We start from the raw sequence: 26,932 nt of genomic DNA, 5'->3' as shown, positions 1-26,932 counted from the left end.
TGTAGAGACATTGGTGTTTATTCACAGTATCTTGAACTGGTATACATTTGTCTTGGCCTTATTTGTGTGCATGTAAGATAAGGGAGTCATACAGTTGGGTCAGAACAGATATCAGGATATTGTATAGTTCTCATAAACATTAGGCAGAATTCTGTCTTTGAGAGTAAAGCTTACAATACACTAACAACAAAGTTTGTTCTAATGCTTCAATTTTGTAAAGTTATAAAACATCATTTGCAAAATAACCATAGCAACAGACCTAAATCTTTGGGTTTACAATCATTAGTCAAATCTATCTAAGCTAAACATAATGTCCATTTTGTAATCCCATCTTTTAAACTGCTGTTGGCTACTTACGCATTGAGAATTGTAGTTATAAAGAAGTAATCAATACATTCTGTAGATCTTGAAATAGCAAGATGTGATTATCTCTTAACAAAACTTGGTATCACTTTTATGCTTTTCTGTTCTTAGTTTAGCTTCAATAAGTTCAGAATGCTAAGCAAATGAAATTGATTTTATATTTTAAACAGCATACTTGATTAGGAAATTCAAATTTATTTTACGTAGCAAATATAAAAATAGGATGACTTAATTATTTCTCAGCCATCTCATACATATATAGGATGACTAGCTTTTTTTTTTTATCAGACTAATAGAATGACTTTAGCAATCCTCAAAATGTATGACAACTATATCTACCTTCAGTTTCAGCTGTATTTCAAATAATGTGTACTTGCGCGCGGGACTGTCGTTTGGTTGTCTTGATGGTCCCGGGCTCATACACAACCCTAGGTTTGGACTAGGAAGTAGAAGGGACATCCAAAACATAATCAACATTTACAAACTTGTATTGCCTTCGCCTATGAATAATTGTGCAAAGTTTGAGCCGAGACATGGGTGTGTGTTTTCTTATTAGGCTCTGCTTGTAGTAAGGTCAACTCTCAAAACATGGCACCCTCAATGTCTACGCATTTTTCTTTAAAATATATATATACAAAACATACAAACAAACGCATAAGTTATAAGACATAATGGCTGACTCATTTAATAGTAGATTTATTTAATTAAATAGCTGAATTTTCTTTTAATAGTACTTTGCAACTAATAGTTGTTGTATATATATGTCTAATAGGTTACACTGCATATAGATATGAGCAAAATTCATTAGAATTCCAGCTTTTGTGAAAGTGTTAAAATTCTTTTTAAGAATAAAAAATATTGCAAGGGCAGGAGACCCTATCTCATTACATGTCACTTCACTTCAATAACAAACATAACATAGTTAATACTTCAACAACAAACATAACAGATAAACTATTTGATACTTTCAAATGAATCATATCATGGAATCAACAAAACTGGTACAAGAGATGTCAAGTAAGCTTATGGTATCATGTCCACGCACAGAGGCTGCGAATTCTCCACCAAATGGTGCATTTCGTCAAACTGGGGTTGTGCCTCGACGAAACTATCAGTGTTCACACCCTCGCTGGTTGGTTGAACATCTTCAGAGGCACTTTTCACGTCTTCCCTTGCAAGGTGAAGGTCACCTGAGGCAGGCTGATCTTCAGAGCAGGCAGGCTCTGTAACGTCAGCGTTGGCAGGTGGAAGTATTTCGTCGCCGAGGAGAAGCTGTTCATCGCTGCTACAAGCCTGTGTGTCGACACAAGAAGGCTCCACGCCATCATCAGCAGCCGGCTGGTCGTCAGGATACATGACGTCATCCTTTGCGACGCCGACACGGGAAGAATATTGAATTTTCACTCTTAAAGTGTGCTTTGTATCACAAGTGACTTGCAGCTCGTCATCTGCCAACTCTTGATCAACTGTTGTCTCTAGTTTACAAGAAGAGAGAGCAAAAAGATAGTTTGCAGCATTTCATATTGCAGAATAAACATAAAAACAAGCCTATCACTTGCTTACATGAGATCACTGGCTTACATGAGATCACTGACTTACATGAGATCACTTGCTTACATGAGATCACTGACTTACATGAGATCACTGGCTTACATGAGATCACTGACTTACATGAGATCACTTGTTTTTTTGAGATCACTGACTTACATGAGATCACTGGCTTACATGAGATCACTGACTTACATGAGATCACTGGCTTACATGAGATCACTTGCTTTTATGAGATCACTGACTTACATGAGATCACTGGCTTACATGAGATCACTGACTTACATGAGATCACTGGCTTACATGAGATCACTTGCTTTTATGAGATCACTGACTTACATGAGATCACTGGCTTACATGAGATCACTGGCTTACATGAGATCACTTGCTTTTATGAGATCACTGACTTACATGAGATCACTGGCTTACACGTGATCACTGGCTTACATGAGATCACTGACTTACATGAGATCACTGGCTTACATGAGATCACTGACTTACATGAGATCACTGGCTTACATGAGATCACTGACTTACATGAGATCACTGGCTTACATGAGATCACTGACTTACATGAGATCACTGGCTTACATGAGATCACTGACTTACATGAGATCACTGGCTTACATGAGATCACTGACTTACATGAGATCACTGATTTACATGAGATCACTGACATACATGAGATCACTGGCTTACATGAGATCACTGACATACATGAGATCACTTGCTTACACGAGATCACTGACTTACATGAGATCACTGACTTACATGAGATCACTGACTTACATGAGATCACTGACTTACATGAGATCACTGGCTTACATGAGATCACTGACTTACATGAGATCACTGACTTACATGAGATCACTGACATACATGAGATCACTGACTTAAATGAGATCACTGGCTTACATGAGATCACTGGCTTACATGAGATCACTGACTTACATGAGATCACTGACTTACATGAGATCACTGACTTACATGAGATCACTGACTTACATGAGATCACTGACATACATGAGATCACTGACTTACATGAGATCACTGACATACATGAGATCACTGGCTTACATGAGATCACTGACATACATGAGATCACTTGCTTATATGAGATCACTGACATACATGAGATCACTGACATACATGAGATCACTGGCTTACATGAGATCACTGACTTACATGAGATCACTGACTTACATGAGATCACTGACATACATGAGATCACTGACTTAAATGAGATCACTGGCTTACATGAGATCACTGGCTTACATGAGATCACTGACTTACATGAGATCACTGACTTACATGAGATCACTGACTTACATGAGATCACTGACTTACATGAGATCACTGACATACATGAGATCACTGACTTACATGAGATCACTGACATACATGAGATCACTGGCTTACATGAGATCACTGATTTACATGAGATCACTTGCATACATGAGATCTTAAACGTCGTTTAGATTTGTTTTTAATTTTTTAAAAAGATTTTTTAAAGTTACATTTTTGTTTTGTCTTCATAAAGTTAAACTCTTCCAGAAAGCATGGTCAGCATAACTTTTGATCTGAATACTAGTTGATAAATGCAAGCTTTCACATTAAAAACTGTCCGGAAAAAACATTCGACTTGTTTCTATACATCAGCGTTATTCTCGTATTCTCGAAAGAAAAAAAAGAAGTATTAAACATTTTTCTATATACAATAGTGTCCTCCGAAGTGAGAGAGGTCGCTTTTAGTTTTGTGTAGTCTGTAGGCCTATATAGTAGATCTATAAGCTTTTGTGCGAGTCTGTCAAAATGTTGTTTTGTCTGTCTGGTATGATCTGAAGTATATTCTAAAAGAGTGTTATCCTATTTTAATATTTTCATAGCGTGCTAAAAATAGATTTGACTAGACTCTGTTTATCTTCACCTATTCCTTAGTCTATTGAACAGTTGGGGCACCACGCCTCTCTGTCTTTCGCCTAGAACAGAATCTAATTCTATTTTTTGGTAAGATTTAGTCTTTAAATAATGTTATACATATATATCGTCTAGGCCTACTTAGGCCAAGAGAGCGTCCACAACATAAGAGAATGGACGGGCCTGCCATTGAAAAAGGTGGAGTTTTTTTTTCTCACACAAATGTCGTAAGCACAACAATGTACGACGGACGTCAGAAATTCGACCATTTTGACATAATGAATTTAAGAAGAAGCGCATTGGCGGAGGCCTTTGGAAATGTCTTCATTAAAAAAGTTTTGAGTTGATATTGTTGCAGGCGCCTCTGACAAAAACTGTTTACATTTTAAAAGATCCTACTTCAACAATGAAATGACGTGTCTGACTTGAACAATTTTACTTGTCTAAACATTGGTAATAATGTCATTTTATTGGTTTAATATACAAACATTTAACTAGAACGAAAATACATTTTGTCCCTTGAAAAATAAATTGACCGGTATCGCCTCCACTTTGTATGGTCGCCACCCCACCCCTTCCTTTTTGAAAATACGTTCCCTCACCCAGGTTTTAGAAAGGCTTTATCTATATTATTAACATTTAAGATTTATTAGTAGAGTAGCCTATTGCTAATACATTTAACAGAAAGAGAGAGAAAGAGATGAGATGAGAGAGAGAGTAGACTTTTGGGGGACTAATAGGCATAATTATGACATGTAAGTATTCTCGTTCTGTTTTATTCATATTTTTAAGTCCCTATACAGTATTTTGAATTATGATAACAATACCAGGGGTACTTAACTAGTTAGGCAATATTTGACTCGTAATATCTCAGTAACTTAGGCCTATATAGTGTGTGTCTATGTTTATTTCCCAAAGGCTAGGGTAAGTCTAGTGACTAAGATCCCAATGAAAAGAAAATGTGTAACCTCAGAACGTAGTCGACTGAGTTTAATGAGAACGTGTGTTCACTATGGGCTCGTAATCGCTGGATAAATTAACCACCCCCCTGCCTGGAAATAGAAACGCATTGTCCACGCTCCCATGTGTTATCTCAGTTTAAGTAACCAGGTTATAAAGCGCTAGCTATAAGGTTGCTGCGTGACTCTGGAAAGGAGCCATAACAAATCAATACACTGATACGTTATTGATAGTCGTCTCCCTTAATACTTTTTTTTTTCAAAAGGTGTTGAAAATTCATAAAGCCGAAAACAGTATTCTAGAAGAATATGATTGTAATCAGCATCTCTGGCGCACGGCGCTATAGGGTTTCAAGAATCATAGTTGTGAAGTACAAAAAGAAAAACCAAACAAAAACTATAGCTGCGTTTTAAAAAAGGCCATCAGAAATGTTGAAGTGCATTAATTGATGAAAAAAAAAGTTGTCGTTTTTTTTTAAATTGATTTCATCGATTTATTTATAAAGCCATATATTTTTGTTTAAAAAACAAACAACACTGACATGTTCACAGATTATTGTAGTAATGAAACAACAGTTTCTGTATTTATCTATGTGCAATGCCCAGTTGCTGCATCAACCGAGTCAATGATTTTGGTACTAGATTGTTGTGTTAGTGTGTAAGAGAGTACTTTAGACAAAATGGTTTTGATATTTCTATTATATTCGGTGTACAGCTCGGTAATTTTTTTTTTTTTTTTTTTTTTGCATTTTTACCATGTTTTCTGCTTAGCCCTAGCAGAGACTAATCAGTTAAAGGCCCCTAATTTGCTAAAAAGCATAGAATAAAATGTGTGAAGACTTGAATGTTTAGTAAAAATAATTTTTAAAAAGTGAGACTTTAAGTGTATCCTGTAAAAACTCGAAATCTAAGATTCTAGGCTACTAAGTTTTAGTTGGATACACGAGACACAGGTAGACAGTGTATTGTGCCTTATTGTTACAGAGCAGTGTTAGCGCCTTTCTACTAGATCTAGAACAGAAAAACTAGAAACAGATTTGTGGTGTATCCACACTATCCGGTTGAGAAAATATAGGAGGTGTTGATAAGCTAGGTTTTTTTAAAGGTGTAGGGTAATTTTGTGCAAGTTGTAGGACTGCAGAATCAAATGTTCTAAGCTCCTTCAAAAATATTTAATTATGGAGAAAGCATTAAGCCTTTCATTCTATGACTAACAAAAAAACTTATTTAAAGCCAAAATGGACAACTAACTAGCGGTAATAAAAGTGATTCGATACCAAAATGAATCTAAAGGTATTGAAATATTTTAAAATTAGCCTATGGCCTAATTATTTGTTAATTAGTGGGAAATAGTGACGTTCAATTTAGCGTCCTTGGCATTTTCTAGTCTGTCGTAAAAGTGTTCAATGGTCACCTCAAAATGAGAGTATGGCGCAATAGGTCTCTTCACGTAGCAAACAAAAATCAAAGACATTGCCAGTATTACTTATAGAATGCGGACTTTTGGGGAAATATCAACAAGTAAAATATAAAGGTTTATTAGAACGCTTGTAGTTTTTCTGGCATTGCGGCGTTCAGGCTGCGAATATGTCAAAATCTTTTTTAGCAAGAACCTTAGAGATTAATGTAACATGTCTTCGAAATTTCATGCGAATCCTTACCTCTGTTGCTGATATCTCTTGATACATAAGGCGATCAGTCAGTCAGTGATATTTTACGCTATAATATGGATTAAATACAATCTCTAGATTGTGACTCCTCCACACCTACCATTTAATAAAGAAAGGCAACTCACCTTGCAATGTTATTTCCGACATTACTTTCTCTCCCTTTTCTAATGACTCTTCATATAATTTCATCTCTTCCTCTGTCTCTTCTGTTGTTTGTCCCAGAATTCTTCCATCTTTATTTACTAGTGATTGTTCCGTGTTTTCTGTTTCTAAGTTGTCCTCTTCTAAGTGTTCGTTTGTCTCAACTTCAGTCAACTCCGTGGCCACTGGTGACGATGTTTTCACTTGTGACAATACTTCTGTCGTCTGCTTCTCGGGGGAGTTCTCTCCCTGCTGCTGCACTGAGTTTTCAGCTGTATTGTAAGTCCCGTTTTGGTTGTAAATATTTAAACCTTTACTGCCAGAGCATCCCATGACGTAATAGGTTGGGCAAATTCAAATTTCAATCATACAAATGTGTTCTGAAAGTATTTATTATAATAATCACCACCAAGACGAATGTGGTTCTGTTAGCAAAGATCTGTTTTGGAAAATATATATGGATATATATAACCGCAATTCAACGCAACGCTTAATGATAATAATAATTATAGCTTTTATATAGCGCTACTTTCATGCTTATAGCATTCTCAGAGCGCTATGGTCCAATCTCATGTGTGGACCAGTTCGGGGGAGGGGGTATCTTGAAGAATGTTTTCCCTGCTGCCTTAAGGCGCTCAGTAAACAAAACTCTGCTCTCGAACCCCAAGCCCCCTTCGAGCCAAGTTCAAGCATACTTAGCCTCTCGACCACGCTTCCCATGTATAACTGCAATATGCTACAACTCAATGCTTAATGATATCTATAGCTTTTATCGCATTGTAAATTCTTTGAAAATAAATATATACAATACAATAAAACACAAGCTTTTATAACAATAATTATTGTTATAGGATTACCGTTGTTAGAGAGACTATTAGTAGACTCAATATATAAGTAGATCTATAGACCACAAGGTCTGAAAGGGGAACTTTACTATATAAGTTATATTAGGCTACTTTTAGGCAAGTTTGGCTATATTACTTATAGGCAAGTTAGATTACTTTTAGGCAAGTTAGATTACTTTTAGGCAAGTTAGATTACTTTTAGGCAAGTTAGATTATTCAACAAAAAGCTTGAGGATTGCTATGAGAAAAAGCTTTCCATTTCGTTCGCTTATTCCGTCTAATTTGTTTTCTTACCTCCCTTCACACTCAAGGCCTAGAACTAGATCTCTATATCATATGTCGTGAAAGACATTACTGTTTAGTGAGAGTGGAGTCTCCTTAGTGCGGGGAGGAGAAAAAGAAAATACATTTCGCCTTGTGTTAATAATAATGACTAGATGATGGGCAGGTTTTCTACACAGCAGAACCCACAGCTACTGTTCTCATAATGAATAGGAAGCAACAAAGTAAACAAACAAACCGCAGTTGACACCTATTTCAGAAAAGAATTGCTAAGAAAGCTATATAAAAAATCAACCTCGAATCTTCTTCATGATTTAAACATTTGACCATCACAAAAAGAAGATAGAAGACACTGATCACTTTAAAAACAAATAGACACAAGAACTCTTTTGTTTCTTGGGCAATTAACTTGTTGAACAAACTGTAAAATAGTGTAAATTTCACATGCAATGTTGAAAAGAGACCGGGATATGAACGTCTATTTCGTGTGCTATCGTACACATTGTTTGCTCGAATTTGTTTTGTGTCATGCACAAGTGTAAAGCGAAGTTCATCACGGATAATAAAGATTATTCTTATTAGTATTAATTAATTCATGATAATGACATGTTCAATGATAATCTTTTCAATGATGACTCGAGCAATTTAAAGATAGGCTATATTCTCAAATTGCAGAATGGAAATTTTGAAGATTTTTTCCCATAAACATTTCTCTTTCTCTTTTATATTTATATATATTATTTATATTAGATTTTATATTAACTCTTTTAGAGCGCCTCCATAATGTGAAATTATAGCGCTATCAGTATAATATATTAGCTAATTATTAAGGTTACTTAAAGTATCTAAAATTATAACTAGAATTATACAAATTAGATTTTAATAATTATAGAAATATGGATAGTTTTTATTTATTTTATTCTTTTCTTATGCCAGTATTGTATTGAACTGTCCTATTTCAAATATTTATTAAAACTCTTGTTGTATGAAACGATAAGAAGAACAGAAACTACGTTACCCAGCAGTCTTTGTTATGTTGAGGTCACTCTACTAAGTTATTCACACGTCACGTGAGCTAGCCGGTCCATTAGGTACCAGAACCTGGAACAGAATGCAACAAAAGACTATTAGGTCTTATCAACACACGACATAACAAGCCTGTACGGTCCAGAACCTCTCACTACCTTTTGTTAAAAGACGCCCTCTCCTCCCAATCTCTGGTTCCTTTTGCAGTGCCGTCCAGCTACCCCGCCCCAAATCCCTTTGTCACAACTCACCTTAGCTCCCCCGATGTATTGACTGTTCAATATTTTGGTTGTTGTCTTGGCGACTCCTTATTTTTATGTCAAGAAACCGCCAAACACTTAACTTCCTGTATTTATCCACTTGCGTGTTAAACTGTCGATGGTCCCTGAAATATGTACAGGACAGACAAACTGAACAACACCTTCGTATTAAAAAAAGTATTAAACTAACCGTTGAAATAGTCGCTAAGAACATTTGGTATTATCGATATTTTGGAGCTCCGAAGTTTTAGTCAGAATGCATTGCTTTATAAAGGCCAACCCTTTTTTTTTATTACGATTCCTCTTATTAGCTTGCAAACTCAACGTGGATAGAAACTGGACCATGGGCACTGGACGGGTAGGTAAACGCCTCTAACGATTTTCCTAGAAATTTGACAATTTATGTAGGTATATCATTGGGAGAAAAAAATTACTAGCTGAAAAACTCTGGTTTGGCCGTTACATAAAATTCATCATCATCATCATCAAACTCCATTTGAGTGAGGGCTTGAGAGGCTTAAATCCTCTCTTGCAAAAGCCCTGGACAGAAACCCTGCTGTCTTGCGTAGTGCGTATATGTCACCATAAAGGTCGAGAATTTTTTGTTTCCCAGACCTGTCGAGGCGGAGATTAGCAAGTCTGGGGCAGTCAAACAGCCTTCCCCGCAGCGGGGGCACCGTGAATCGAAATTTGACCATAGCCGTGAGAAATATGAGCCAACAGGGCAGAGGCCTGTCCTGCACTGTGCTATAATAGCCTGCTCAGGCCTGGACAGCCTCCACCACGGGGAAGTGCGGCCAGGGCGCCTCACGCACTCCCAGACTCCACTGGCTATTTGGAACTTGTCCCAGCACTCAAACCACTTTTTCATTTCTGTTTTTTTAATTATAGCCAGGGCATGATAAAAACTTACAGCCTGTTCAGTTGGTGGAATTTGCCCTCCAGGGTGGGCAAAGGAGTCTGCAATAGTGTTGCCAGTCACACCTATGTGACTCGGTACCCACTGCATTATTACAGGGGTGCCATAGCGCTGCTTTATGTTGTGTGAGGCCATGATGATTTTTTCAGGCCTGGACAGCCTCCACCACGGGGAAGTGCGGCCAGGGCGCCTCACGCACTCCCAGACTCCACTGGCTATTTGGAACTTGTCCCAGCACTCAAACCACTTTTTCATTTCTGTTTTTTTAATTATAGCCAGGGCATGATAAAAACTTACAGCCTGTTCAGTTGGTGGAATTTGCCCTCCAGGGTGGGCAAAGGAGTCTGCAATAGTGTTGCCAGTCACACCTATGTGACTCGGTACCCACTGCATTATTACAGGGGTGCCATAGCGCTGCTTTATGTTGTGTGAGGCCATGATGATTTTTTCCTGCTTTTTTTTCCTTTGAAGTAAGCATCTTAGTTTCATTTGTCTACTACCAGAGACATAACATAAGATATTAAACAAGCAAAAGATATGTATTTTAAATCTGAAGAAGTTGATGTGCTTAAAGTAACAGAAGGCTTTACAGTTATCTAATGCTAGTTTCAAACTTTTCTATCTACAAAATATAAAGTGGACTAATTGAACTTGTATCACCTTATACCTTTCCCTTGTTCGAGATACTAAACAAAATAATTAATCAACAATAGTTAATTATTTAATTGTTTTTTTTTTATTCTTTTTTTATTTTTGGTGAGGTAAAAGAAATAATTGTACAAAATTTCAGCTTGATCCGAGATTGGGTGTGGGAGAAACACCGTGTACAAACTTTTTGCCAGACAGACAGAGTTGATATACATGGATGGCTGCCTGGTCGTGCGGTTTGCGCGCTGGACTGTCGTTTGGATTTATCGATGGTCCCGGGTTCAAACCCTGCCCGCTCCCATCCCCCGTCGTCCTGCGGGAGGTTTGGACTAGGAAGTAAACTATCTTCAACTCTGAAGGAACATCCGAAATATGTAAAACATATTAGCTTTATAAAAAAAAAAATTAACACAAAAAAAACATGATTGGCCTACTAATGTCTTAACTTCACCAACAAGCTTGCCAAACATACAGACAACATGAAGGACTGAGAATGGTGGGTGATGTAGGCCTACATTAGGGTTAGGGTTAGGGTTAGGGACTGAAATAATTCATCGCTTAGTGAATGTTAGTTTTGACATAAGCATGCAACCACCTTTCATTTAGCGGTCATCGCGAAGATTATCATTTAGGTGACACAAGTAACAACAACAATTATCATTTAGGTGACACAAGTAACAACAACAATTATCATTTAGGTGGCACAAGTAACAACAACAACTGTCATCTAGATGACCCAAGTAACAACAACAACTGTCATTTAGGTGACACAAGTAACAACAACAATTATCATTTAGGTGACACAAGTAACAACAACAACTGTCATTTAGGTGACACAAGTAACAACAACAATTATCATTTTGGTGACACAAGTAACAACAACAACTGTCATTTAGGTGACACAAGTAACAACAACAATTATCATTTAGGTGACACAAGTAACAACAACAATTATCATTTTGGTGACACAAGTAACAACGACAATTTTTTTAGCAGTACATAAATTCTAAAGAAAACAAAAACACAAGCCTTTACCTCGACCCACAGATTCAAAATGAGATACTAGACCTGTTTGGCAATGCAACTTTAGCATAGATTATACAGGAGATCCAATCTGCGTCTCTATCATGGTTGACAACATTCAAGAAATATTAAAAGTTAATTAAATAACAATATTTTCTGAATATGTTCTGTAAGTTCTGATGACGAACTACCCAAAGAAATCTTAATCAGAGAGTCACTTGTAGATTTTCAAATTTGTGAGAACCAGAAGTCTGCAGAACTGGCTGAACTAATACCCTGCTTCAAGTATGTAACTGGTTGTACAAATACTTCAGTAAATAAACACTATCTTTTTTTAAATTACTTGCAATGTCAAGGCTATGATGAGTAAACAGTACAATGGCCTTCAGGCATTGTTTCCACAAAAGCAGTCGCTTGCGCCCTTTGTTCACTGTTCTAAACAGAACCTCAGAACCTAAACATGGTCTTAAATGATTATTTCAGCTGTGGTGTTGAAGTTTGATTAGAATGTCATTTAGTAAATGTACCGATATATACAAACTATTCGATTTCTTTGTCACACTCAAAATTTGTTATATGGGGGGGGGGGAGGAGGGGGGGCATCAACATATTCTTGAACCCGGGTCCACGGGTACCTTGCTACGCCACTGTATCTAGTAGATCTTATTCTTATGTTCCAAACTAGCAGAGCGATATAGAAGCAGAGCATTTTTTCTTTTTACAGTTTCATGTTCCCAGTTCCCACCCCTGGCTTTACGGATGATAAGCTACTTGTAATCTATTTAACTTTGGATAACGTCAGAGGGGAGGGAATTCATCGAACTCCAAATGAGAACATATTCTATAACTCTGCTCAATCAATAATTACCATAAATTCATAGCCTAAATAATTTGATTTGAAATTACCAATGGTGTTTCTAGTTTCACAGCGTAAGAAAATGTCTTGAAATTGTTTAAATACAAGAATATTTATATAGTTCTTACTTGTTTGAACTCGCCATGGAGCTATAATGAACTAGCCTATATATACGTGTTCTAAAAGTAATCTCTGGGTATATAATTATCATGGGCGTAGCCAGGATTTTTTTTCGGGGAGGTTTTTGGGGGGGGGGGATTCCCATCCCCCACCCCCACCCCCGCGGAAAAATTTCTTATATATATATATATATATATATTATATATATATGTGTGTGTGTGTGTGTGTGTGTGTACATAATTAATCTTTATTACATTCTGACCCTTTCGGAAGACGTTTATTGTAGCCTCCCCGCCCTTGATAGCAAGGGGGTCTGGGGGAGTTCGCAGCGAAGCCCCGCCGCCGAACACTATTACTGGTATTGAAAGCCAACAAAATGCAAGGGGGTCTGGGGGAGTTCGCAGCGCTCCCCCAGCGCGGGGCGAAGCCCCGCCGCCGAGCACTATTTCTGGTATTGAAAGCCAACAAAATGCATATTCTGAGGTATCTACAGTGCATTATCTTGCTATTAAAAAGTTTTATTTCAAAAACCTAATGTGCTATTCTTACTGACTTAGACCCTCTCGCGCCGTTCGGCGCATTTTCCGGCAAGCTGTTTCCGCAACTCTTATTTTGCGTAATTCATTTTGTCGGATAACATGTCCCGCAAAACCTCATGCGACGCTCTGTCACAACCTTACTAAGGATTCGACTCCCAGTTCGGCATACGATTTCTTTGATTTAGACCCGATCTCTATGACTGACTCCTAAAATCTGTCTTAGCCATCTAGCCATTAACCATGATTTTCAATTTCGGCAGAAGACTATTCACACTTAATTAATGGAGCCCAAGCCACTGGTAGAAATTTGTAAACTTTCTTGACTACGCTCTTGGAATTACATGCCTGTATTTCGCTTTAGATTTTATATCGAAAAGGAAAGTTTTTTCATCAAATCATCTGTTGAGGGGTTTTAAACTAAAAAATCTCTTTTTTTTTTTTTTGTTTTGTTTTTAATTCAAAACCCCATTTAGCTACGATCATAGAATTTTGTGACTGTAGTTTGCTTTAAAATAATATTGAAGAGAGAGGTTTTCAACTCTAAACGCTCTGTAGGGGAATTTTAAACTCAAAACCATCTGGAGGGGTTTTCAACTTTAAAAAAAAGCCACCTGGAGGAGGGGGATTTAAATTCAAAACCCCTTTGGCTACGCTCATAGATTTTATAGTGTGTAATTTGCTTTTTTTTTTATATTGAAGAGGTACTTTTTAGCTTCAAACCCCAACTGGAAAAGGGGGGGGGGGGGTTAACTCAAAACCCATTTTGGCTACGCTCATAGAATTTTGAGTGTGTAATTTGCTTTTTTATATTGAAGATGGGGTTTATCGTAAATATTGGATGGGGTTTTAAAATCAAAATCTTCCTCAACTTTGCTGTTGGAATTTGGGGATTGTTGTTTGCATTTTTTTTGTTTTGTTTTATAGAAGAGGGGGATTTAACTGCAAAAACCCCTGGTAGGGGGGTTAAAATTCAAAACCCCCTGTAGGGGGTTTTAAACTCAAAGGCCCTGGTAGAGGGATTTGTATCTCAAAACCCCCTGATAGGGGTTTTTAAAATCTCAAAACCCACTGGTAGGGGGATTTAAACTCAAAACCCCCTGGTAGAGGGTTTTGAACTCAAAACTGCCTCGGCTGTGCTGTGGTAAGTGATGATTTAGTATTAAAATCTCACTTAAAATAAACAAAATGAAAGCAAAAATCAGTCATTTAATTCCGTCCCCCCCCCGCGGGGGGGGGGGAAATTCATTTCGGGGGGAGGGGGGGTTTGAACCCCAAGAACCCCCCCCCTGGCTACGCCCATGATAATTATATATAGGCCTAATATAAAGCGTGTCCTTGGTGGCAACGGTAATTTCGCCCACCTAATAGCCCGCTAGTAGTATATATATATATATATATATATATATATATATATATATATATATATATATATATATATATAAAATATATACTAGCGGGCTATTAGGTAGGCGAGGTTATGACCATATTTATACAATTACTATCGGGCGAGATTACGTTGCCACAAAAGACACTTTATATCATATTGATATGATAAAAAAACAAAGCTTATATTATGTGTAATTGTATCAATTATTTTAAACTTTTTATGTAATTAATGTGTAGGCCTAATAGATCTAGAGTCTAGAGAAACAATAATAAAAATAATACGTAACAATATATCAAATCCGGAAAACAACCCAGTGCTTTTTTGTAAAAACAAAAAATAGGTGCCGGTACTCAGTGATGGGTTGCCTAATTTTTAACTAGGCTACTTATAAATTAATGAAAAACGTTAAAATACAAGAGTAGTACGGTAATAGTTTTTTCCCCACATCAAAAAACTCTGTATATATATATATATATATATATATATATATATATATATATATATATATATATATATATATATATATATATATATATATATATATATATATATATATATATATATATATATATATATATATAGGCCTATCACTTCCAACATTACATTATAAATCTAGGGCCCTCGGATCCACACTTTGTTGATGAAGTCAGACTCACTTGTGAAGCAGTTTTCCAAATCTCTCACGGGTGGCCCCAAGTGCCATGCCGAGCAGTAAGCGGACCAAACCATGTGAATGAGTGGCGATAAAGCAATAGGACCCCCTAGATAGAGGTCACTGGCAAAAGCGTGTGTGTTCTGGTTACCTAATTATAGGCACTCCGCTCTGGTCATGTAGGCTATTGAGAGGAATTGGCTTCGTCCTACGACGATCTAGTTACGCCACATGAAAATAGCCCTGATATCGATTTGACCAAGGTCTTGGTGAATAGGTGTTACGTTGGTCACAGTTTAACCGACGCTTGGGTTGCCTAGGGGGAAAAAATATAGGACCTACTATACAGTCCCAGCAAATAATCACGCAATCAACAAATTCGTGATTAACACTTACAATCTATCAATATATGATGTGGAACAAATCTTGCACCTTAAATAACTTACTCATCAAATGACAGACTCGGCTTTCAAGTCCAATAGATTAACATTGGAAGCACTAGCGGATCCAGAACTTTGGAGTGGGAGCGGGTGATTTATTTCCAAACTCTAGGCCTAACCCTAACGCCCAGTAAACCCTAACCCTATGCATTAACGTGCGTATAGTACGTGCGTATATATATATATATATATATATATATATATATATATATATATATATATATATATATATATATATATGTATGAATTTTTTTAAAGCAGTGTTTCTCAATCTTAGGTGGAAAAAAAACAAAACAAAAAAAAAACAGCCATGTTGAGGCGAAGCCCGAAGCCAAAAGCGTTTTCTTGCATTCTTCACAAGCGAAACGCATTCTCCTGACAGTTTTATTATTTATCCTATTCAAAAAGGACCTTTTGAAAATGTTTTGCTTGAAAAATATTCTAATATGAATTTGCAGGTCCTTTATATTAGGCTACATTGAAAATACAACCGATTTGTTTCTTGATAAGATAAGATACCTAACATATTTAGATTAAGATACAACCGATTTGTTTCTTGATAAGATAAGATACCTAACATATTTAGATTAAGATACAACCGATTTGTTTCTTGATAAGATAAGATACCTAACATATTTAGATTAAGATACAACCGATTTGTTTCTTGATAAGATAAGATACCTAACATATTTAGATTAAGATACAACCGATTTGTTTCTTGATAAGATAAGATACCTAACATATTTAGATTAAGATACAACCGATTTGTTTCTTGATAAGATAAGATACCTAACATATTTAGATTAAGATACAACCGATTTGTTTCTTGATAAGATAAGATAGGCCTACCTAACATATTTAGATTAAGATACAACCGATTTGTTTCTTGATAAGATAAGATACCTAACATATTTAGATTAAGATACAACCGATTTGTTTCTTGATAAGATAAGATACCTAACATATTTAGATTAAGACTTTGAGGATCGCCGCCGAAAAAAAAATTATTCGAAAATTATATTTTTTTAAAACAAAGCTCATTTGTAAGTGATACATTTTGTTCAATAGGCATGTTTGTAGCTTTGTTTTGTTACAGAACTAGAATTCAAAGCTCTAAACATGGAACTATACTAAACAAAAAAATTCTGAAGTGGGAGGAGAAATTAAGTGGACCAATTAGATTCTACTCATTCTACTCTATTTTTTTTACATTTTTAGGATTCAAGTATATATTGTGAGTTATAGTCTCAAATTTTTTTTATACAATAGAAACATATCAGTTGGAGGTTGGAAAAAGGTGACTAGGAAAATAATATTTGGATTCGGAACTCATCTCAATTGTTACTCTTATGATGAAAAATTTCGTATGAATTCTAAATTTTCCAAAACAAAGTCTTTGTTAAAATAACTAAGATAAGTCGCATAAACTCTGTCGCCATGTTTGACTATTCTGTTTTAAAACGTCATGTTTTCATCTAGAAAGGGGAGAGTGCGGTAGAGTGAAAACGTTACTCCTCGCTCCTTCTTATATTTTCTGCTAATGATTGCATTTGGCATTAAAGAATACGGGGTGGGGCGTCTCATTATAAGAATTTAATTTATGATATAGGCCTATATTAATTAGGCCTATATTAGTGAAAGATGTTTATTTTTATTTTGTAATTTCTAAACTAAAATACAAAAGAAAAAGTATTGTTTGACCAATGGACGAAAGGCGATTGCATGTGTCGCCCCTCCCACCTGGTACAACACTTTTCATTTTATATTTACTAATGATAAAATTTGAGATCAGCGTCTGTGTGCGACATAATATACAAATGGGTTAAAACATCAATATGTAGGGCCTACCTTATATTATATAGATATTCAACTAATTTTGTTCACAAACTATGATTTCACTATAAAAATAGGACCGCCCCCCCCCCCCACTCAGAGGGCTAGAGTTGGGAAGGCCGTAGAAGCAATCGCCTCCCCCCCCCCCCCCACCTCACCGAATCGGCTAAGATCTCAGAAGTGTAGCGACATAATATAAAAAATATAGAATAATTCAACTAATTTTGTTTACAAACTATGATTTCTAAATAATAGTAGACCGCCCCCCCCCACCCAAAGGGTTTAGGTGGGAAGGGCAGTAGATGTATTCGCCCCCTGCACACATCACCCAATCGGCTAATAGGGGAACAACTTAATAAAAAGATTGGTTACAATATCAATAACAAGTTTTAATTATATAGATATTTAATTGATTCTGTTAACAAGCTGTGATTTCTACACATAAATTGGACCGCCGCCCCCACACTCGAAAGTTTATGGGGGGGGGCGGGATTGATGCCATCGCCACCTCCTCATCCCACCAAATCGGCCAACATACTACAGAAGAGGGCAAAATAATCTAAAAATAGGTTGAAATATAAATAATTAGTATATATTATTTACATAACTAATAAATTCGTATACAAATTGTGTGATTTCTTTACTAAAATTCATCCGCCCCCCCCACCCCCCACTGGATCCGCCAATGATTGGAAGTTGGAGAAAGAAAGAAAGAAATGTCAAATCCGGAAAACAAACCAAATTGAAAACATAAAGTCAACTATTTACCGTTCGTTTGATGATCACATCCGCCCCACCCCCTTGAGGGGGGTGATAATCACATCTTTTAGTTTCTATATCAGCCTATGCCGAAATAAAAGAAATATATATCAACTCTGTCTGTCTGGTAGAAATATTTTACACGTTAACTCCCCATTCTTGGATCAAGTTGAAACTGATTATTCATTGCCCCTAACAAAACATGAATTAAACGAAAAGTTGAACAACTATTTTATCAATAAGTCATAATTAATTTCGTTTTATATAAATATACTAGCTTAGGGGAGATAGGCCTATTATCTGTAGAATGTGCTGTTTAGCGATTGGAATAGTAGGTGTAAAATATTCATATATAAATTGGAGCTGATGTATAGGCCTATGAATAATACTGTTACATTGGGTAGAGAAGTACGTCTTAAACTATTTGAATTAGAATGTTATCTCCTCTTGTTTCACCTTTTCAAAAAGAAGCAATAAGACATTATCAAAGATCAAAAAAAAAATAAAAAATTATAAACTGGCGTGAGAGAAGACAAATGAAAATTCCTAATTCTCTCCCTTTTTTTTCTCTTAAAAGGCAAGGGGAACTACTGCGATACAGTAGCCTACAAGAAAAAACAACAATTTTTTAAAGAGGGATAGACGACTGTTCCTACGAGCTTTCAGTATTTTAGGTCTCCATGAAGTTGCAGAAGACATCAAAAATGTTTAGTGGCTGCCCGGTAGAGTGGTATGCGCTTCGAACTTTCGTCACGATTATCCCTAGTTCGAGTCCTGCCAGCATTTACCCCATTCAGTTCTGCGGGAACTCTGGACTAGAATGTAATAATTATTTCCGAAGGAAAGTCCGAAGCTTGTAAAACCAAACAGAACGAGATTAGGCATCTGCTACCAATAATAGTCTACAGTAGAATCTAAAAAATAAAAACAGTAGGTCAAATACTATCTAAACAAAAATATTGTGGAGAACAAAAAAAAAAAGGGTGGAGGGAGAAAGCTGTTCAGCATACTTAGTAGTATAGATAGATCTTACAAGCAGTTTCAAATGAACCTGATATAGATCCCGACCTATGACCTACTACGTCAGGAATGTAACTAATAACTGCTCCATAACCATTTTGTTACATAATGAAATGTTCACTTAGCGACAGTTTTTCAAAATGCAACATTAAACAGGCATTGGCCGAAATTGTGAACATGTTCGGCTTTGAATCAGCTGCTAGCCGGGGATTGGCTTTTAATCAGCTGCTAGCCGGGGATTGGCTTTTAATCAGCTGCTAGCCGGGGATTGAGTTTGAATCAGCTGCTAGCCGGGGATTGAGTTTGAATCAGCTGCTAGCCGGGGATTGAGTTTGAATCAGCTGCTAGCCGGGGATTGAGTTTGAATCAGCTGCTAGCCGGGGATTGAGTTTGAATCAGCTGCTAGCCGGGGATTGAGTTTGAATCAGCTGCTAGCCGGGGATTGAGTTTTTTCTGCAACAATCAATTCAATCCTTTACATCTTTTTATAATCTCTCGGACAAAGCAGAAATATGACACGTATTTGGCCTCCTGTTGCGTGTCATGGCTGCTCGAAAAGATAAATCTGTTACTTGGAGTATCAGCAGTACCTCTCAAATCTGTGACTTAGAATTCCTCTCAAATCTGTGACTTTTTTTGTTTAAATGTGCTGGAGCACAATGTAAAGGTTGCAATGCAAGAGCGTTGTCTCTGATCCCCACAGAATGGACCTAAAAGAGAAATGGTCTTTGTAGGACTTAGTGACAAAGTCAAATTCATAGTTATGCACTTCCATTGGGCGAATGATGAGCTATTGTAAAAAGTCACTTCATTAGACAACTAAGATACAGAGCAGTTTTACAGCCTTGGATTTGATGCCATATTTTATGAAGTATATTGTAAGCTTGGTTTTAAAAGTTAACTTCTAAGTTAAGTCTTTTTTGTCCTTCTCTTGGCATGCAGGTGTCTGGTAATCCTAAAAGTTTTACCAATAATATATTTTGTTTCTTATTTCATTGAAGCCTATTTGAAAGAACTAGGGATGTAAGGGAAACAATTAACACAATGCTTTGATGGTAATAGTTTTATTGAAATTAGTTACCAGTATATTACATTAAAACTACATTTACCACCATTCAATAAAAGCCTTCAATGATAAATTAATATAAATGTATCAGTAATTTGAGAGGGTTTGTTTTTGGTTTTTGCTTATTTTGTTAGATTTTTTGTCACTGAATGCAAATAAGTTTAAACAACAGGAAGATAAGACATACATCAATTGTAGATACAAATTATATGGGGATATATTATACAACTTATTTCAAGTGTTTAATCAATTGTGTGGTTAATGTTACAGTAGCAAATAAATCTTAGAAGAACATAGGTCATGGGCATACACATGATAAAATGACCATTTCATCAAAATAGATTAAAACCTAATAGCAGGAATTGAAATACCTTGGAAGCCCTTAATAAAGAATAGAACAGTTTGGGAACCTGATAAGAATGTATGGGGCAATAAAGAATACAACAGTTTGAGAATCTAATAAGAATGTATGGGGCAATAAAGAATACAACAGTTTGGGAACCTAATAAGAATGTATGGGGCAATAAAGAATACAACAGTTTGAGAATCTAATAAGAATGTATGGGACAATGAAGAATACAACAGTTTGGAAACCTAATAAGAATGTATGGGGCAATAAAGAATACAACAGTTTGAGAATCTAATAAGAATGTATGGGGCAATAAAGAATACAACAGTTTGGAAACCTAATAAGAATGTATGGGGCAATAAAGAATACAACAGTTTGGAAACCTAATAAGAATGTATTTGGCAATAAAGAATACAACAGTTTGGAAACCTAATAAGAATGTATGGGACAATGAAGAATACAACAGTTTGAGAATCTAATAAGAATGTATGGGGCAATAAAGAATACAACAGTTTGGAAACCTAATAAGAATGTATGGGGCAATAAAGAATACAACAGTTTGGAAACCTAATAAGAATGTATGGGGCAATAAAGAATACAACAGTTTGGAAACCTAATAAGAATGTATGGGGCAATGAAGAATAGAACAGTTTGAGAATCTAATAAGAATGTATGGGGCAATAAAGAATACAACAGTTTGGGAATCTAATAAGAATGTATGGGGCAATAAAGAATACAACAGTTTGGGAATCTAATAAGAATTTATGGGGCAATAAAGAATACAACAGTTTGAGAATCTAATAAGAATGTATGGGGCAATAAAGAATACAACAGTTTGAGAATCTAATAAGAATGTATGGGGCAATAAAGAATACAACAGTTTGAGAATCTAATAAGAATGTATGGGGCAATAAAGATTACAACAGTTTGGAAACCTAATAAGAATGTATGGGGTAACAAAGAATACAACAGTTTGGGAACTTAATACTAATGAAAAAAAAGAATAGTGCAACCCCACTAAAATTGTTACTGTGCATTGGTTAAAGTAATTATATTCCTTTAAAAAAAAAAAAAAGGTTTACACTATTTTCAACAAATAAATAAAATATTTTCAATGAAAAAAAATTGATACATTTACCCATGTGTGGTCACTTAGTTAAATATACTTTTCAATAGATAGAGACACAGAATAAAAAAAAAAAAAAACTCCCTTACAGCAATTGTAATGATGAGCAAAATGCCAAACACAAGATAAAATTATGTAAGATTATTCCACAAAAGTTTTTTGGTAAAACTGATTAAAATGTGATGTGAATGAGCTCCCCTGTGTTGATCACAACCGCAAGAACAAACTTTTCATTTGAAAATTATAATTTGACTAGCAACAACAAAAATGAACATTACAACAGATTCACTAGGTGAAATAACATTCAGTTTTAGAAATGATTTTTTGCTAGGTCTAGGTAATATTGAAACAAAAAGTGATTTTGATTTTTTAAAACTTATAATAAATAAAGTACTATTTAAAAATAAAATTAACGGAAAAGAAATCTATAAATAAATACTTTTCTTCAACAATGGCAGGTGTGTATATAAAAATGATATTACAGATTATGTGAGACTATTATTCATCTCATCAAATGATTAGAAACATTGGGATACAGCTGTAGTAATTAGATAGCGTGAATATACAACCAGCCTCAATCGGGCATGTGGGAGAGTCATGGTTTATGTAGAATAGAAAGCTAGTTTTGAGCCTTATTTAAACAAATATACATGAAGACAAATTGGTGAAGACAAAATCTTGATAGTTTTGCAAACATTTTTTAGGTTTATATAGCTTAGAACAATCTGAAACAAAAACTTTTTAATGAAATGTTTCGAATTTTTTAAGTACATGAAAATTTAGACAAAAAATAATATAAAAAAAAAAACTATTTTGAAAAAAGTAAAAATCCAAAAAAATAAATATTAATTTTTAAAAATTTACAGCTTTTCATTGTCTTCATTTTCTGATGGGTTATAGCAGTGATGGGCCAACTTTTTGAAGAGAGGGCCAAAAAATGAAAGAAAAATTATGGCGGCAATAATTATTTTATTAAGAAATTATAGATCTAGTTATCAGAATTACCACAATTGAACTAAAACTAACGCTGTATAAAGGTATGAGTGTGAATGTATGGGTGTTTCGATAATAGTTCTTCTCAATATAGATCAGCTTTGGATGTAGTTATTATTAAAAGTTAGCAGAGTAGTTAATCCGTCGAAGGTTGTCTATAAAATTTTTAAAAAGTACTTCCAAATCCACTCATCTTAAAAACATTTAGAATGAACATTTAATGGCTAAAATGTTTTGACATGTTTCAATACAGTTTCTTTTTTAAAAAAAGGTAATACCCCTCTTAGACTATGGATCATCTGTTTTTGTGACCTACCATTAGTAATTTGGGCAGACTCAGTGGCATCCTAAAACATACATCAAAATTTAGTTTAGGCTACTAATGAAACTCTACTAATGAAACAACAGCTTTGAGTGATCATAGAACTTAAAATGTGCAATATTACTTCAAGGGTTTACCTGGCATTAAAAAGTTGAAGTCTTGACATTTTGAATGAAATTAGTACTTTTTAAATTATTATTTTAAAACATGTGGCAGGCCAGATTAAACCCTTCCATGGGCTGGAGTTGGCCTGCAAGCTGTAGTTTGCCCACATAAATATAAAAGGCAATGTCCAAAAATTAAGAATGAATGCAGTATTTCATGTGACTATGCATACCCATTTACACATTTTGCCACATCTAAAGAGTAAATTGAAACACTCCCTATCATAATCAATATTCTCTGTTTGGCACTATATCACAACTTGAACTAAGTCTTCGTGAGATTAAAAATTACAGTTGCTCCTTTGGCAAAGAAGATGATTACATTCTCAGAAAGGGAGATGATGGGTCGCTTGAATGTCAAGTGTCCAGCCAACATTTACAAAGTTGACAGCCAATTAGCTTCACAAACATATGCATGGAAATAAAAAGATTTATCACATGATGTAGGAAGCACTTTGCCCAAACCAAATTCTCAATAACAAAAACTGGTTTGGACTGAAAGCTGTTTCTTAATTTATTATCCTAAATATTTAACATAATAGACATTTTTATAAACAGGTTAAACCTAATCACTTGTATAGATATAAGCAGTTCTTGGTATACAGCAAGAATTTTTGCTATACAAAAGTTCTTCATATATAACAATAGTTCTTAATACATTCAACAAAATTATTTTGGCAATGAGTGAGAGGGCTCAAAATTGTGATCATAAGTAAGTTAATCTTTATTACAGTGAAAATATGAACTATTAAATAAAGGAACAATTTTTAGCTGTAGCAAGTGTGTGCCTATGTAGACCAGACTAGCTTAAATATATATATATATATATATATATATATATATTACTACTTGTTCACACAAAAAAATTATAATTCCCCAGTCAAAAGTAAAAAAAAAGAAAAACTATTCATAATGATATGTATTGAAAAAGAATGATAAGAAGTGGGGGGTGGGGGTGGGAGTCTCATTTCTAAAGAGAAAGATGACTGAGAATTATCTGTAAAGGATCAAATGCAATTAACGAAAACCTTCAATTTTATTCATACACGAGATACTAATTATGAATCAATCAAAAACTGAACATTCTGAGTCTTATAAATCTCTGCACAGCAGTAAGTTGAACATTAGCTAAAAGACTTTCAGCTACTGGCAGAGGAGAACTCAATTGATACTGGATAAATGATTTAATTTCCGTATTTCAAAACATGTCAGACAAGGTGAGCAACAAACAAGTGTAAATACAAGGTCAACAAAGAATGCAACAATAACATTTGGTGTATAGTGATAAAGTAAAGGGTAACATAGATAACCAGGCACAGATTCAACAATTGTAGAAACCAAACTTTTGTAAAAGATGAAGATCTCTTACAAAGCATAAAAGTCTTCTCATATCTTCAGCTCTGGAAGTCTTTCTCTCAAAATTGCAAGCTGAAACCAAGAGAAAAAATAATTATATATCTGTAGATAAATATAAATTCATTAAATTTTCCCAAACATGATAATCCAATGACTAAGTTTTTCTACTAAAACTACCTGTACATTGCATATAGCTGTATGTCCCTATTTCTAACTTAACATCACTGCTGACTTGGGCTTGAGACAAAAGTATATTGTTATGATTCTACATTGCGCACTGTAATTTGGCGCGATATTGTGTACCATAGGACACGATGGAGAAACAGAGGAGAGATGGAAAACAAGAAGGCCTGAGATGTGATTATTAGTTTGGCTCTAGATGTAGTTTATAATTGATTATTAAAAGTTCTGTTTTATATCACTTGTTGAGGTTAATTGCTAAGTTATAGCAATATTATTATTAAATCAATGAACTATTTGGATTGAATGGGTAACTTTAAAAACTACTTTTCTATCCTATGAACATAACAATAATACATTTTTGTAGAATCTTATTGTCCATTAAGGATGAGTTCAAGTTTACAAGTTTACATGAGACTCTTAAGATCCCATCCTGTGATTAACAGGGGGTCCATAAATGTATGTCTGAATAAAAATATATCATAACAATAACAAGTCATTTTCTATGAGTCTTATTGTTCATTAAGAATGATTTCAAATTAACATGTGGTTATCAAGATTCAATCCTGTGATTGATTTGGGTGCATACATTTTTATCTGTATATAAATTATATACAAGCAAGATACATAGCCAAAATAGCTTCATAACTGTTATTTTAAATGTTAGTACCAGTCCTACCAAGAAATAAAGTTAAAAATTTAAGATTATTCTGAAAAAGAAAAAAACAACCTAAGCTAACCTCTCTTTCTGCTATTTGTTTTTTCTCAGATAGAATTCTCATTTCTGACCATCTGTGGTGTACTCTAAGAGTTTCTATTTGTTTGATGAAAGACGCTAACTCACTCTCTACACAGGACTTGTATTCTGTAAGTAAATATGTTTGACAGCTGCTATACACAGTTGTTGTGCATGTCTTTAGTTTGTCAATACAACATATACATGTGGTAAATACAATTTGATTGATACAGGACAGATAACAGTAACCACAATAGAATCTAGAAACATAATATTGTCATAATGACACATCTCTATCATAAGTTACACAGCTACAACATTGAAATAAAGCAATACTCATATAAAAAATAAAAAACACATATTATTAAGTTGTAATTTAAAACAAGCCAAATATACGAATATTAAAAAAATACAAAGCATATCTAAAGTGTAGAACACCACATTTACAGCTATATATCTTAATGATGTTGACATTATTTACCTTATTCAATATCAAACAAAATAATTAATTACAAATAATTAATTGACTAGTTGATTTGTGTTTTAACTGATTCATTTTTTGTTAGGTACAATAAATAATTGCTTAATGTTTCAAATGTTCTGGGAGAAATTACGTACAATTATTTAAGTAGACAAAACCCAAATATTTAGCCATATCTCTGAATACTGAAGAATTAATTTCCCTTGTCTGTATCAAACAAAATAATTAATTTCCAGTAATTAATTGATTATTTTTTTTTTTATAGATTCATGTTGTCTTTGCCAATGAATAATTTTGCAGTTTCAACTTGATCTGAGAATGGGTATGGGAGAAATAACCTGTTCAAACTTTTGACCAGACAGACAGAACAAGTGAGTTGATATAAGATTTGTAAAAAAAAAATTTAATAAAGACAATTATGACAATTAAATTGTTTTCTTCAAATGACTTCATCTTTAACAAGATTCAAAGTCAGTCAACTCAATATTTCAAACAATGTATTATAAAGACAATGACAAAACTACAAATTCTGATTACCTTCCCAAATTTCAATGCTTCCTGTTAGTAAAATTTTTTTTATTTCCTCAAATCTGTGACGTAGACTCAGAGCTTCTTCTTGACATTCGGCTGATTCCTAATGAGTAGAATTAAAAACTTTTTAATAATGCCAAAGTAATTTTTTAATACTTACTAGACAGAAAGTTTTCTTTCAGCGAGAAAAAAAAAATCTTTTTTTTTTAAAAAGATATGCTGATTAGTTTAAATTACATTTTGAAAAGTACAAAAATGAAAAATAAACTTACTTTGGCTTCTTTGATGAGAAAATCATATTTGAGATTTTCTATACAAGTAAACTCAACACTGCAAGGAAAAAGATAAATAATTTCACCCATAAAATTATTTACAATTATTTATTTCAATATTTAAAATTTTGCATTATTTAACAATATCT

The 26,932-nt window shown here is 34.7% G+C and overlaps 2 protein-coding genes across 6 annotated transcripts in view; both read right to left on the bottom strand.

Annotated features, from left to right (window-relative positions):
- Nucleotides 1–75: 75 nt before the first annotated feature.
- On the bottom strand, nt 76–18,396 carry LOC106059388 (uncharacterized). 3 transcript variants are annotated; one of them, XM_056029008.1, is made up of 4 exons: nt 18,197–18,396; nt 8,744–8,826; nt 6,583–6,978; nt 76–1,838 (listed from the first exon to the last, which is right to left on the bottom strand). In XM_056029008.1, the coding sequence occupies exons 3-4, from the start codon at nt 6,929–6,931 to the stop codon at nt 1,387–1,389; spliced, it is 801 nt and encodes a 266-aa protein (XP_055884983.1). In that variant the 5' UTR covers nt 6,932–6,978; nt 8,744–8,826; nt 18,197–18,396; the 3' UTR covers nt 76–1,386. The 3 variants fall into 3 exon arrangements, with proteins under 3 accessions (XP_055884983.1, XP_055884984.1, XP_055884982.1); XM_056029009.1 differs by lacking the exon at nt 18,197–18,396 and adding an exon at nt 8,910–8,977; XM_056029007.1 differs by lacking the exon at nt 18,197–18,396 and having other exon boundaries at nt 8,744–8,898.
- A 1,859-nt stretch (nt 18,397–20,255) lies between these two features.
- LOC106058973 (uncharacterized) overlaps nt 20,256–26,932 on the bottom strand; it is a 29,029-nt gene continuing 22,352 nt past the window's right edge. For all 3 annotated transcript variants that reach the window (XM_056029309.1, XM_056029311.1, XM_056029310.1), the window contains exons 14-17: nt 26,784–26,841; nt 26,518–26,614; nt 25,504–25,628; nt 20,256–24,655 (exon numbers count right to left, since the gene is read on the bottom strand). In XM_056029309.1, the coding sequence (XP_055885284.1) occupies nt 24,614–24,655; nt 25,504–25,628; nt 26,518–26,614; nt 26,784–26,841 (322 nt within the window). In that variant the 3' untranslated portion in view covers nt 20,256–24,613. The remainder of the gene's footprint in view (nt 24,656–25,503; nt 25,629–26,517; nt 26,615–26,783; nt 26,842–26,932) is intronic.

The sequence above is a fragment of the Biomphalaria glabrata genome, chromosome 5 (genome assembly GCF_947242115.1).
Source record: "Biomphalaria glabrata chromosome 5, xgBioGlab47.1, whole genome shotgun sequence".
In the NCBI taxonomy this organism is placed as follows: domain Eukaryota; kingdom Metazoa; phylum Mollusca; class Gastropoda; family Planorbidae; genus Biomphalaria; species Biomphalaria glabrata.
This window is presented reverse-complemented; position numbering and strand designations above follow the sequence as displayed.